This window comes from Dryobates pubescens, chromosome 1, assembly GCF_014839835.1.
Source record: "Dryobates pubescens isolate bDryPub1 chromosome 1, bDryPub1.pri, whole genome shotgun sequence".
Classification (NCBI taxonomy): Eukaryota; Metazoa; Chordata; class Aves; order Piciformes; family Picidae; genus Dryobates; species Dryobates pubescens.
In genome coordinates, this window is record NC_071612.1 from 5,537,521 (window position 1) to 5,551,493 (window position 13,973).

General features: G+C 41.9%; 1 protein-coding gene across 1 annotated transcript in view; it reads right to left on the bottom strand.

Moving 5' to 3' along the window:
- Positions 1-430: 430 nt before the first annotated feature.
- Positions 431-13,973, bottom strand: part of FHIT (fragile histidine triad diadenosine triphosphatase) — a 485,898-nt gene continuing 472,355 nt past the window's right edge. The window contains exons 6-7 of the mRNA XM_009905926.2: positions 8,689-8,792; positions 431-1,310 (exon numbers count right to left, since the gene is read on the bottom strand). Coding sequence (XP_009904228.1) covers positions 8,691-8,792 — 102 coding nt within the window. The 3' untranslated portion in view covers positions 431-1,310; positions 8,689-8,690. The remainder of the gene's footprint in view (positions 1,311-8,688; positions 8,793-13,973) is intronic.

Sequence of the window (13,973 nt, forward strand, 5' to 3'; positions counted from 1 at the left end):
CAGCACCACAGTAAAATCCAGAATCAAACAGCAGTGATTTTTGCTTTAGTGTTTCCATTTATATTTGACCAGCACAAAGACTTCAAAACAATGGAGTCAATTCCTCTGCAGTATAGAGCAGAGAGAGACTTAGAGGAAATTATGAGGTCATCCATTGCCCATTTTCACGCTTCTCAGGTCAAGCTGTAACTCTTTGGTACAGACTATGATGGAGCATTTTTATTTGTTCTGGACAGTGTCCATACCGTGTTGCCAGACATGCAAAGCACTGCCAGGCTGCAGTTTGGACCTGACCTTGACCTCCTCAGCATGGCTGTTGCTGAAAGACTTGGCGCATTTTGTTTTCCATCCCAAGTTCAAGGGACATAGAAAGCTTTGGTTGTCACTTCCCCACAATTCAAGAGCAAGATTATGAGTGGTTTTTTTCCATGATTGTCTTGCAGACTGATTTCTTCTCTCTTCCATCTGTTGTTTGACTTCTTTTCCTTTATTACATGTTGGCAATCAACAGCTAACCCATGGCAGGCTTCTTTCTGTGCAGGGTTCCAAACAGAGCATTTCTTGCTGAGGGACCCTTCCATGCAGGTGGCTCCTACTCGTGTGGTTTGCTGCTGGGAGCAGGACATTTGTGCCAGTCTAACCCTCAGGTGATTACTGTCCCCTTAGCAGCTTTGTATGTTCATTGATTCACAGAAGTGTTTTGCAGCACCTTAAACTCCAGAATCATCATGACAATGCATTCAAAAGAACAAAGAAAGGGAAGGTCTTAAGAAGTGTTATATTTCTTGTTCCACTACCTTACCTGACAAAACAGTTGCTCTTTCCAGGTTTATCTTAGCGAGTCTGTACCAGAGCCTGGGGTTGTGTGCATTGTCACACTGCTAAAAGATCTAATTTTTCTATGATATAATAGCCCACATAAAATAACCACATCAAAAAAAAGCACAACATGCAGTAAAGACTTCGTAATGTACCTAAACACAGCAGCAACCTGATTTTGCAAGCACTTTATTTCAATTTAGGCCAAGGGACAATTTAAGAAGATTCATTCCCAAGTACACATTTCAGGAATGGATGAGACACTACTCAGAACAATATTTTGAATCAGGGCTGTTAGTTGTCTTAGCTGAAATTCAACCTTGATGATATCCAAAGGTCCAATAAAATTTTTCATGGAAGAATCCTATTTTTGGAGAACACAATAAAATTGTTCAGCTGCAGCTCCAGGGCCCACTGAGCACTGGAGAGCCGAGGGTTTTCTTTCCGAGGAGTTTCATATGCCACGGGATGTTTTTCAAACACTTTGTTACCTGAGACAGATCAAACACAACAGAGAGTTACACATAATGCTATCTTTGATCTTTGTTAGTAGTGCAAAACGCCAGGCTGTTTGTTGCTAATGAGTTAGGTGCTCATTAGTACCTTCCAACGGGGAAACACTGACAGCGACAGGCAAAAGGAAATGTTTGGTGTTAAACCCACACACAGCACATTTCAGCTCCTGTTATAACCTGTCTCAGGGAAAGGAGAAAACCCTCGCACACAACTCTTAAAATTCTGTATCACAGCAAGAAAGAGAAGCATGTGTTTGTCACCTGCTTTTGCAATAAAGTTCCCTTCCAAATTATCCTAATGTCTGCATTTCACGTTCTGCTTTTCATTCCTAGCTCACAAAGTACCTTCCAAAAGAGGTCAGGATCATTTTACAAACAAAACAAAACCAAACCCCCAGACCAACAACCAAAGTGAAGCCACCTCTGTGATGTTCCTCAGTAAGACAGTAAGACAGCACAGTCCCTTGCTCTGTTGATGACTAGTCATAGGAACAAAGGATTAGAAAGGGCATCTTGTGTCATCAAATCTAGCTTCTTACTCTTCAAATCAATTTTGCTATAATAATCTCAATGCAAGAGTCTTTGGGACACATGATCTCTTATATAAGCTCCTGCAAATGCTCTTTCAAAATCATCATCTTCTGTATATCCTCAGCCATCCTGACCCTGCAGTGGTCATGCAAGCAGTGATTTGGGACCATCACACTGAAGATGCCACCAGTCTCACACCCTGGAGAACAAATGTGTTATTTCTTCCCATGTCTGCTCCGGTTTTTTTGCATCTCTTGGTGGTCCATCCCAGTAAAAAGCCTGTAACTGGCACTGTGACAGACATGCTAGGTGTTTCTGAAGCAGAGAAATAGAAATGCTGGGAGCCTGACAACTGCAGCCAACTGCATCTGGGAGCACTGCTTGTGAAATGCCTGCACAAACTGCAATTGTTACTGCAGAGTTAACTGGAGGTTTGTAGCTGCCCCATGTGCTAACCAGACAGGGCATTTGGGTTTATCCCTGCTCATATCTGTCCTTTTGTGTGAACACTGACATCCTGGCAAACAACAAAGCCTCAAGTATGCTCAGTCCAAGTTGTTTCCAATGTCCATCACCCCCTTCCTTTTTCAAATAACTGCTTACTGGAGTTGTTAATGCCTTTCCACCTACACAGCCCAGATACCAAAACTCACACAAAGGCAGCTTTTAAGCTTTGAGGTCACGTTTGAGTTGCTGCTTAGAGTGTCTCTCTGGGCAGTTCTATTATGCAGCAGCTACAGCAATAAGGTAACACAATACAAACCTTTGCTAATAACTGACCGTGAAGTGGGCTTTTTGCTTGATATCTTCGGTTTTGTACCTTCACTTCAGAGCATGTTCAGAACTGGCTTCAATACTCAGAAAATTATATCAGCTTATTAAACACAAAGTTGTTACCCAACTGCTAGACGAGGGCACAGCCTCCGAACTTGTTTCCTGGGGCTGTGTGAGGCTTGGAGCCTCTCTGCTGCTGCGGCTTTAACTCCCCAGCCACCCACTTCTTTGTTTGATTGTCTTTTCTCGCTGAAACATATGCTTCCCCTTCCGATGGCATTTGTGCAACAGTTTCCATTGTATGCCCCTCTTGACTGACAGTTTGATGGCAGCCTGTAAACTACTTGGCACCTGTTTTGTGAATCTGCTTGAAGGAGGGTCTGTCTGCTTACTAAGTGCATCCTCTTGCAGCTTTGGGGGCAAGAGATTAGCACCATTTTAGCACAGGTTTGGGTATAAAAGTGCTTGGCCACAGCTGATACCATCCTTATTTGAAGCTATTGACTGTCCTGTACTCAGCTCTTTTAGCCCTGGTCCTGAGACACAATGTCCGTCTGTTGTGCTCGGCTTTGTTCGTTTTGATCTCCTACAGAGTGACACACATAAAACTTAATGATGAATCAAGAATGGATCAGACTGAAAATACTTGATATTTGACAGACAGCCCAGGTAAGCATTCAGGCTGCTGGGTGTGCAAGTTGAGAGAACATCTGGCCCTCTGTCAGCTTTTTTTTGCTAACATTAACACATTTGATGCTTTGTCTTTACGCAGTACAACCTTGCCTGTGTCTCCTGCCGTGATATTTCTACTGTGGCTCTAATTACAGGATCCAAGTAGTGCTGTATGGAATTCATGTGCTCTTTACAACTGAATTAAATGGCCACCTATAGGGAATGGAAGTCCAGAGAACAAGGTGTATAACTTTCGGCACAAGTACTAGTTAGATCCTCAAAATAGAGCCCTGAAGTAGTTGTGAGAATGTTGTTATGTTTATGCTGGCCTTCTACAAGAGGAAGGCATTTCACTTACAGGCATAGCTAATTCTACTGCAGCTTTGTTGACAAAGAGTAATCATATGCTTGAACCAGAAAAATAATCAACCTCCACACTGAAGCTGCTGTGCATTAGCACACCACATTTATTTGGAGAAGCCTTTTGTCCTTCTAGGGTGAGTATTACTGCTGCACACAGCCACTGCACTTCATCTGGCTGTTTGTATCTTCCCTTGAAGAGATAATTTAATTCCTGTGCATAAACCTCCTCCCTGCTGCAGAGGTGGTATGTCTGGGTGCTTTTCGCTTCAAAAATAGCAGCAAGGGCCAGATTATGTTTGCCTGTTGGATTTCTGTTGATATTAACTTTCCTTGGCTTCTACTGAAATGACAAAGATTAGTTTATATGTACTTACTGCAGGAAAAAGGGAGAGGTTTGGGTGAAAAACATAGACCCTGTGATCTGATTCATCTATTCTTTACTATTTCCAACTACTTAAAGCATAATGTCACACTGAAGTGCACACTTCGAGCACTGCATTCCCTCCTGACAGATTGTTATGATGTTTTCCAAGGTCACCTTCACGAAACATGTTTCTTTTGAAGCTTCTCTTTCTCTCTCAGGTCATAAGAGTTTCACACAGACAAGCAAACCATTAGGTCCTGCTTTCTAATTAATAGTTCTTGGAGACTTCTGAGTGGAGGATATCATTAATAGCACTTAAGTCTGGAGTGCAGAGAAATCTATAGCTGATTACTAGGTTGTGTATTTACTTAGGTATAATGTGCAAACAGCTCTTGCATCCTGTTATGAACACATCTTGACAATGCTGTCTGGGAAGTCCCAACGATGAGGCACCACCTCAAGTCTAGCTATCACCCTACTTACAAAGTGAAGTTCTGCACCCAAGGAATCCCTGCCTGCTGTACCCCTTTCCCCTGCTCCCATTCTCCATACCGGAGTCCAAAGCATGTTGTATTTTCTATGACTGCATAGTGAGTCTGCTTACCAATGGCCTGCCTACAGTGGAGGAGCATCTGTTGCAGGAAATATCTCTGGCTGACTGTGTTGTCACTGTGGCACCCACCCAGAACACCATCTATTCTGTGGTCCATAATGCAGGTACATCATCTTCTGAGACAGGTTGTCCTCACTACATGGCATGTGTCCCAGACCCACTCTGTGGATCCACTCTAAGGCACAGCCATTATTTTGTGGTTTTATCCCATTTAATGTACTACAAAGGATAGGGGGGCTTTTCTCACAGTAAAGCAGCCAAAGGAGGGTGTTGTCATACTTCTCCATATTTAAGGAAAGTGATGGGATTGCTCTGGTGCTCACTCTCATACATGTATCATGGATTTTCAGAGGTGCAAGCCAAATTGCCAGCTTGAATTCCCTATGGTCAGCTGCTGCTAACAGCGGTAGTTTCCCTGCTGAAATCAATGGTTTTCATGTATGATGAGATTTTGGTGTAGAAGAGGCATCTGTAAGGCAGGATGAGTGCTCTCAAAGCCTTAGATTGGCTCTTTTTCAGTGGGCTCTAAAAAAAATGTATAAAATTCACATTCTCTGACAAAGCTGAAGAGACTGCATTGCCAGAATAGGGATGAAGGACTGACATCAGAAATCCTGCACGATGGTGCAGCCTGCATCATTTGGAGAGGTTTTTAAATGAATTTTGCATGTTGAATGACACAAAATACTCAGCTGGTTAAGCAATTAAAAGCTCCTGAATATTTGTAACTCAAAAAGCACTAGGCAACAGAACATCACTGTCAACCCCTTTATGCAAAGGGACATTTTGACATTGTACTTGAGACTGACTACTTCTCTAATGGTGTAAAAGTAGTACTTCAGTTACACAGAAACTGGGAAAACTTCTGCTGATGCTTGTGCAGCCTGGTTCTTTCTTCAGAAGCAACAACACAGAGCAAAACTGCCTTTGAAGACAAAAATTCTTCCTATACTATCTGAAGGTTTGCAGCTCTCTTAATCTTTAGCCTTTTTGCCAGCATGTGTAATTTAAAATGCACAAACCAGACTGTCAAAATAAAAACAGACTATCAAAATATCCAGCTAGTTAGGAAATTTAAAAGGTGCATCTGAAAATACATTTGGATGTTAAGATGCTGCACCAAATCCTGCTCTTTGAGTAAGGACTCTCCCTGTGGATCCACCTCAAAGAGCAACCAGTTGTCAAACACAGGTGACCGTACGAAAGCCAATACTGAATGAAGAATGGCTCCTCAGAGGTCAAATCTTGGTGCTTCCAAACAAAAGAATGACTAACTGGGGCAATTATATATTAAATATCTTATCCATAGAAAGGATTTTTTTCCCCTTTTCTTCTTTGCCTCCAGAGCCACCCAAAGTTCTGCTGAACTCTGGCTCTGCAGAAAGCACTGTGAGCAGAGCCTGCACCCGCTGGGGCTGTTCAAGAAGTGACAAGTCCTTCTAGTGAGCTGGGATATAGTGGTGTGGGGACATACAGTGAAAGACCAGAAACATGTGCAAAACACTCACTGATTGTGGTTTCATCCACTCTAGGCAATTGTACACACAAATAAATGATTTAAGGCAAGTAAACTTAGCAAGACTAAAGGTGTTCCTCTTCTTTAAGCAAGTGACTGGATATTTGTGATTATCTAGGCACCGGTGTAAAAGCACTCAGCTGTGGCTACCCAACTGGCCAAGAATGATCAGCAACAGCAAATGCAGCAGGGAAAGAATCAAAAGCTTCCTGCCTTGCTCAAGTATTTCTTAGGGAAAAGAAAAGTCATTGCAGACCAGAGAGTCTATAAATGCAGGCAAAAGGCACTACTGTACCTAGTCAAGACATACAGAAGTTGTGACAGTTGGTGAAGAGCTTGTGATAAATATAAGGGAAAAGTCTGAAACACAGCTCAGTCTGTCCAGGCTCATCTAGCTGAGCTGGGCTTCTTTGAACAAAAACACTTAAGTATAATGCATAAGGCCTTAAAAATGGACATTTATTTGCCCCAGTACAACCACATTCAGCTCTTTCTGACTTTCTCTTTGCTGCATTAAAAGAAAAACCAAAAAAACCCAACACAACCTCAAGTCAAAGAGTATCCAGGTAAACTTACAAATGGCAAAATAAAGCCTTTGTAGGTGAAACACAAAAATAGCTTCAAAAAAGGATGCACAGAACCTTGTCAATTTGCCAAAAGTTTTCAATCTTCATCACTTCAGAAGCAAGGTTAAGAGAGTAGATAAAAGTTGAGAAATTCAGGAAGTGCTCAGATATAGCTTTATCAGAGCCTTAAACTTCAGAAGAAAACAATGTCAGGGAGAAGAGATTGACAGTGATGTCTTGGGAATCAAAGGTTGGAAGGACTACCTGTACTAGGCAAAATACTCACATTATAATGATGGCAGTAAGATTTAATTTACCAGTCTGTTCTAGGAAAGGTAATGACCTTACTATCATGGGTACCTTATCAAGAGGTCATCCATGCAGACACAGGCTGATTTATTTTCATAATAAATGGAAATAAAAGCCCAGCCACATGAATTTGCTTGCAGGAATGAATTTATACCATCTATTCAGATTTGTGTTTCATATCAGAAGAGCCTAAGAACATTTTACTGATATGTGAGGATTTAATTCCAACCCCTTTGAGAATCTCTGCATTTCAAATTCAATTCTAACCAGACAAAAAAAAACCTCGCCCTAAACCTTACCACATATATAAAGGGGAACATCACCACACTGGAAGTAGGGTGCATCATTTTATCCTCATTACTTTTCATCTGCTGCTGTGCCATAGATGAAATACTAGTTAATGCCTCTGTTAGGAGAGAAGAGTGCTTACATGTGCATTACCTAAGGATATGCTCTTTCTGGCTGAGTAATTAATTTCTGAGAATCATACTTTTGAGAAGGTGAAAAGTGAGTGTCTAAATACAAACCCAGAAGTCCCTGTGGAAACTTGACTATGTAGTCCAAACTCTGCTGCTCCAAACCCTGTTGCTCCCTAGGTCCCACATGCCAAGGACAGCTTCCTTCACATATGGGAATGATGTGTGTTTACACAGCTTTCTCTGTGCCAGTCCACAGAAGGGTTGGCACAGCTAATTTGACTGGAGAAGACATGAGCGTGGTCATCATCGAAGAGAAAATGGAAGGAGTTTGATGAACCAGCCCAAATGGAGATGAGAGGATGGCACAGGAGATGAGAGCTGCCACGTAAGGGTGCCATGTGCACAATGTGTAGTTTAGCTCAAGATTTCTCAAGCTGGGCTGCAAGCAGTGAGTCACAGGCAGAGAGGAAAGATATTTATGGGATTTCAGTTCTTCAGAGCAAAAAATATAAAAGTCAGAAATGACAGAGAAATGAGAGTGCTGGATGATGGCAAACAACATATGGGGAACAGGGGAGAGGGAGCTTTTGGCATCATTGCTGCAGCACACATCCCAGCCTAACTCATATTGATCTCCGGGGGCCAGTTCATTTCTGCTGGAAGAATCTGGCTTCTGGGACTCCAGGTACAAAATGAAAACCTCTCAATTTCTAGAGCACCAATGTTACTGTTTGCCAAGTATTTTCTCTTTTCTATTCCTTCCTTGCTTTTAGGGCTTGTGGAAAATTTAGCAGAACAGACATTTTTCCAGCAGGCTTAATTTTGAAAGTTGAACTGATCAGATCATTTAAGTTCTAACAGATGAAGTCAGCATTTGCTTATCCACTTGAGAAGCTGAATTCTGCTGGGACTATGTATATATAGGTGCATATGTATATCTTGAGTGTACATAGACACAGAGTTTTCAGCTCTTCACAGAGGTACCTCTGTTGTAAAACCAGAGGGAGGATATAGGATGTTAGTTGCTCTTAAGCAACTGCTTATGATTCTGATTTCCAGCAGCACCTTATTCCAGCCACCATTGGAGTACCTTTTGGAAACAACAACAACCTAAATCTTTAATTTCTTTTGTTCCATTCTACATACTCCACCTCAGTCCTCAAGAAGCCTATGGGGCCTTGAACTGTTTTGGGTGCTGTAGGAATAAGTCAACATGTAAATCATTACCTTTAATTTTCCTGAAAATACTTCTTCAGAATTGCTGCTTCAGCTGCCATTTCTTCCTCTGTCCTCCACTTGTCAGGGGAATCCTCTTTGTCGTGTTGCTGCAACTTTTTTGAGGGAAGAAGGGAAAAAAAAAGGAGGTTTTTTGATATATTTTTTTTCAGTGTCGAATTCAGGGCATGAGTCTATGAAACCAATTTAACTTTTCCACATGTCTGTGGGATAGAGGTACCAGGTGATAAAGAGTTGAAGGGTGAAGGTTACTAGTTTATAGAGTGCTGACAGTAGTTAATGACTCTGATGGATTGATGATGATGATGCAAGGTGCCAAGGCAAACGATAGGCAGTGACAGAGTTCAACCTTTGTGAGCTGATGGTCAGATACCTTGGAAGTCTTTAATGCAAAGCTGGTAGGTAAGGTAATAGGCTAACAAACACACTCAGGTGTTTGGAAGTGCCCATTACATCAATGAAGTGAGCTAGACAGAAGCTTCCTGGACACCAGGTCAGTAATTCATGTAAAATTTTCTTTCTGGCTTTTCCTCTGCCCGTGGTTCCACCTTTCTCATCAAAGACCTATTGTGATAACAAGGCCCTGTTTCAGCTGCCTCCCACTGGCAGTTTATATCAGTAGTTTTCAGAAGAGATACATTCCCTCCCTGCATGCAAGTGATTTGTCCTTCCTTGCCCTTGCTGAAAACGAAACACATTCCCTGCTCTAGAACCAAAAGCTGCTATTTTAAGTAGAACTATATTTCATTGATGATTTACCAAGGAAAAAGACAAAAATTATGTGAAACAATTATTTTTTTTAAATCTAGTTTGCTTAATACACACACACACACACAAAATATTACAGACATGATTATTTCAAATGCATCCTTTACCTCTCCAAAGGTGAGAGAAACTGATAGTTTTGCTGCTTTTCAGAAGGGAGTTCTCTTTTATAGCAACTATAATGTGTCAGCCGCTGAATGACTATTGGTACACTTGTACATGTGTCAAGGAATGCCTGATACTCATCAAGGGAGGACTGCATTTACAAACAGGAAAAACATTTGCATTAGTGACTTAAGTATTGAGATTTCTAGCATGTCTCTAGGTACAGAGCACAGAACAGACTGTATTAACAGCAGCAGTGCTTCTGAGGAACATTACAGCATCGACTTTTTGTTAACGTCACAAAGTTGGAAATGAATGAATGTATACCTTTAAGTCCTGGACAGATTTTAGCACAAAAAATGAAGCAGTGAAAAAGCAAAGATGAAGCAAAACTGAACCTGCTAAGCAAACTGCATTGCTGTATATGGCATGCTTAGCAATAAAATAGGATTGTTAGCATATATCCAACTCACAAATACTTTTATTTGCGCTGTGCTTTTCCTAGTCTGAATTTTGCTGCCAGCTATAGGCCTATGTAATTTTACATTCTGCAGCACAGACTTCTTCCTGCTCAGCAGATGAAGCTGCATTAGAAAGCCATTTCCTTTCATGCCAATACAATACAGTAGCTGTAGGCAAATTAAAGTGTATTACTGTTCGACTAGTAGAGGACTAATCTTCATTGTTACATTAGCTCTAGGTGTGTTATAAATCCATCTGGTAATAATGCTACAGAATTATAGAGCCAGCTTCAAAAGCCAGGAGTTGGTACAGTGCATACCCTGTCAACATGCATCCTTTGTGTGCATGGGTCTGTTCTCACCCACTGTACACATGTATAAGGTATGTAGGTACCACAGCTGAACTGACAATGAGAGGGAGTTACAGGAAACAGCATACATCATCCTGTACTCCCTCTGGACTGTGAGCACTTGCACTTCTCACGAGGACACATCAGGACAGGCCAAGTGGTGGTAAATAATTGCCTGAGGTGTGAGCTGTTTTTCTAACAAAGCAATGCCTTGCTCACTGGAGCTAGCATCAGGACAGGATACAGCAGGCAACAGCTAGAAGGCAAGAGAAAGCATCTCCTCTTAATAATAATAATAACAATAAACCAGTTTGGAAGAGACCTCCAAGATCATCGTGTCCAACCCATCAACCGATCCAACCCACCTAATCAACTAACCCATGGCACCAAGCACCCCATCAAGTCTCCTCTTGAACACCTCCAATGATGATGACTCCACCACCTCCCCGGGCAGCCCATTCCAATGGGCAATCACTCTCTCTGTATAGAACTTCTAGAACTTCTTCCTAACATCCAACCTAAACCTCCCCTGGTGCATGGACTCCTTGCTTAAGCTGCAAAAAGTGCTTTCAGTGCTGTTGTCCCTTTCTGCACAACTCAGGTGAGACCAGGCCCCAGGAGGAAACTAGTCAAGTCAGGATTTGACTTGTAGTTTTTATTTTTATTTCCCCTGTTCAAAGAAAGTGAGCAGTAGTAAGGAGGCATAACTTGAAGTGGCTGTTCTTGTTGCCTAAATTAAAGCTGTGTGAAGTTGCAGACCACAGTCACTTCTCAAAGCTGACAAAGGAGAAGGTTTCTTTTGCTACACAATTGCTAACCTTTAAAAACAATCAATCCTTGACTTAAGGTTAAAACAGATATATGGGGAACAGTAATGATTTTTGAAACTTGCCTGGAAACCTAACCTACCCCAGCCCTGGCTTTTGGGCACACAGCCCACATTCCCATGTAGCGAGACCCAGCCCAGCACCTAAGCCTTGCCTTGCTCTGCGCCAGCAGGTGTTTACACCCTCTCATTCTCAAAAGATGCATCCATATTTTGTGGACATTGGGTATGAAAAACAACAGACACTAGTTTGAAATCACTGCCAGAGCTGACATATTCATTGTTCAACTGACTTTTAAAAATCTACTTCAGCATAAATTTGCTATGTCTACCAAAACCAGGTCCCAGGACTATTTCAAAACCTCTTCAAACCTCTTACTGTGTCAGTAATTTCAGAAGTGCAGTAAGCAATTATCACCCTAGTGCCACTTAGCTTCTGGTACAATCAACCACCGCAGTAGAGGTTTGGAAATCTGTACTACCATCATCCTGCAGCTCCAGTACAAGCCAGACCATACAGATACCCATTTTGAAGCACAACAGTTAAATTATGGATAACCTTGTGAGATGATGTTCCAGATGCTAAACGTCATGTGCCTTCAAGATCAATGGTACTAGTAAGAGGAAAACAAATAAATTAAGGGCTGCTGGTATTGCCTCTAGCTCAGACCCTCTACATTCTGCAAATTAATGGAGGTTGCAAAACACAATGGAGGCACATTCATGCCTAAATCTGCCCAGTTCCTCCAATTCCATAGCATCTGCTAGTGGTCTCCAATGGTGCCGAGACACTTTGGTCACACATCCACAGTTTGGTCTCACCTGGTTGTTTCCTGTGTTCTTATGTGAAACACTTTTCAATGAGGTTCACATCTCAGTGCGAAGGCCTCTATAAGCCAAAGCTGTGTTATTCAAACTTCTAAAAGTAATTCCTAAAAAGAGGCTAAGAGAGTCTCCATAGCATTTTGGCGGAGCTGTAAAGCTACTTTCAGGAAAGAACACCACGCATATTTCAGTATTAAATTGTATTGATTTAGAATCCAGGTGGGAAACAAACATAAGAGTCAATACTCATTTCTAAGGGACTGCTGTGCCTTGGGGTGTGTTCACATTCACATGTACATCCAAATCCCAGCTGTGCATCTTTCAATAGCATGTCAGATGTTTGTAAAGTTTGGATTATACAGGGGGAAAAAACACTCTCTTGCACCTGGCCTGCCTGACATGACTTTCAGAGAGAGAGGTTTTGTCCAGATTCCCTTGGACAATCTGAACAGAGGTGGGGACTAATTGATCCATATCATTCCTGAGACAAGGCTTTCAGATTATTCAAAGGCTGCTGAACAACAACTGTTGCCTTTTTGCAATGCATGCTTGTAGAAGAAAGCAATCTCTTTCCAAGGAAATGTGTGCATTTCCAGTTGTGATAGGTAGCTGCTATTTCAAGTGAGATAAAAATAGGACATGATGAAGTTACAAGAGTAACTTCTGTGCAAAACGCTTAACTAAAGGGAACAGGTATTGCTCAGGGTCTTCCAGGAACATCTGTGGGGTGATGGGGTCATTGCCAGGGAATTTTTGCAGGCACACTGAGCTCTCTTGACAAGTGCTCTTTGGTAGGTAGCAGGAGGCTTGTCTCCTTGATACCCAGGTCCCAGCAGACACAGGGCAGAAGCAAAGAGAAGCACAGTCTGTTTGCAGTAATGTTATGGTAATGTTGGCCAAAGTTGGCCAAATACAGACTAAAATTTGCAATCCCTGCGATAAATGAAAGGAAGAAGCATTAGGAAGATGTAACAATTCAAGAAAATAAATAAAAGCTACAAGGTTTAGGTGAGGAAGAGAGACAATGAGTGCCAAACTACAAGGTGACATGAGCTTAATCATCTAACTCTGACCAAATCCTTCCCCTTCCAGGCTGCACCCCAAGAAGGAAGCAGCATTTCTTGCTATCTGGACAGCAATTCCTTCTGCAGGACGTAGCCTAGGAGCCTAGGGGGGTCTGCCTTGCATGGATGCGTACCAGAGTGCACAGCAAGGCCCAGAGAGGGCAGACAGCAGTCTATAATACTTTTTCTGTTGAGCTCCACGGTAGTCACCGTACTAAAACTGCTGGTAGTGACCCTGTTTTCACAAAAGAAAGGTGATGCTAAAGCACCACACAAGACAGACAAGATGTTCTACTGCAAAGCTCAGAAAGCCTCAAATTCTCTGAAGCCAAACCCGTTGTTATATTACAGGAGTGCCTCAGAAACACAAGCATAACAAAAAGGTAAGCAACCAGATTACTGTAGCTCAGATAACTCAGGAAGGAGTGGATTGGATGAGAAAGCATGAGTATTTCTTTTAGTCAATCTCCATCATGCTTTTTTTGTTTTAACATTCTGAACAAGCACTAAGACACACATTAGTCAATGCTCTAATTGCAGTTGCCCAGCAAATTACACACTGTATATGCTCAACATTCTTCAAGCACTAAGACTCTTGTTCATAACTTAGTACATCTTCCTGCCTTGCAGTACAAATAAATGCACTACTTCTAAGATATGCCCTTCTTTAAGCAGATCATTACTGATGTCTGACTTCTTGGGCTTCCTGATAAATTATCCTCTTCTTTCACCTCAAGCAGAAAATGCTCTTCCACCAATAATCTATGATGTCAGTCTTGATTACTTGTAAACAGTGGAGCTCTTTGAATATTTCTGCTTGTGAAAAGTATTCATTGTCTCACTCATGTCTCCCAGTGTGAGATGCTGGCAGACCTGACAG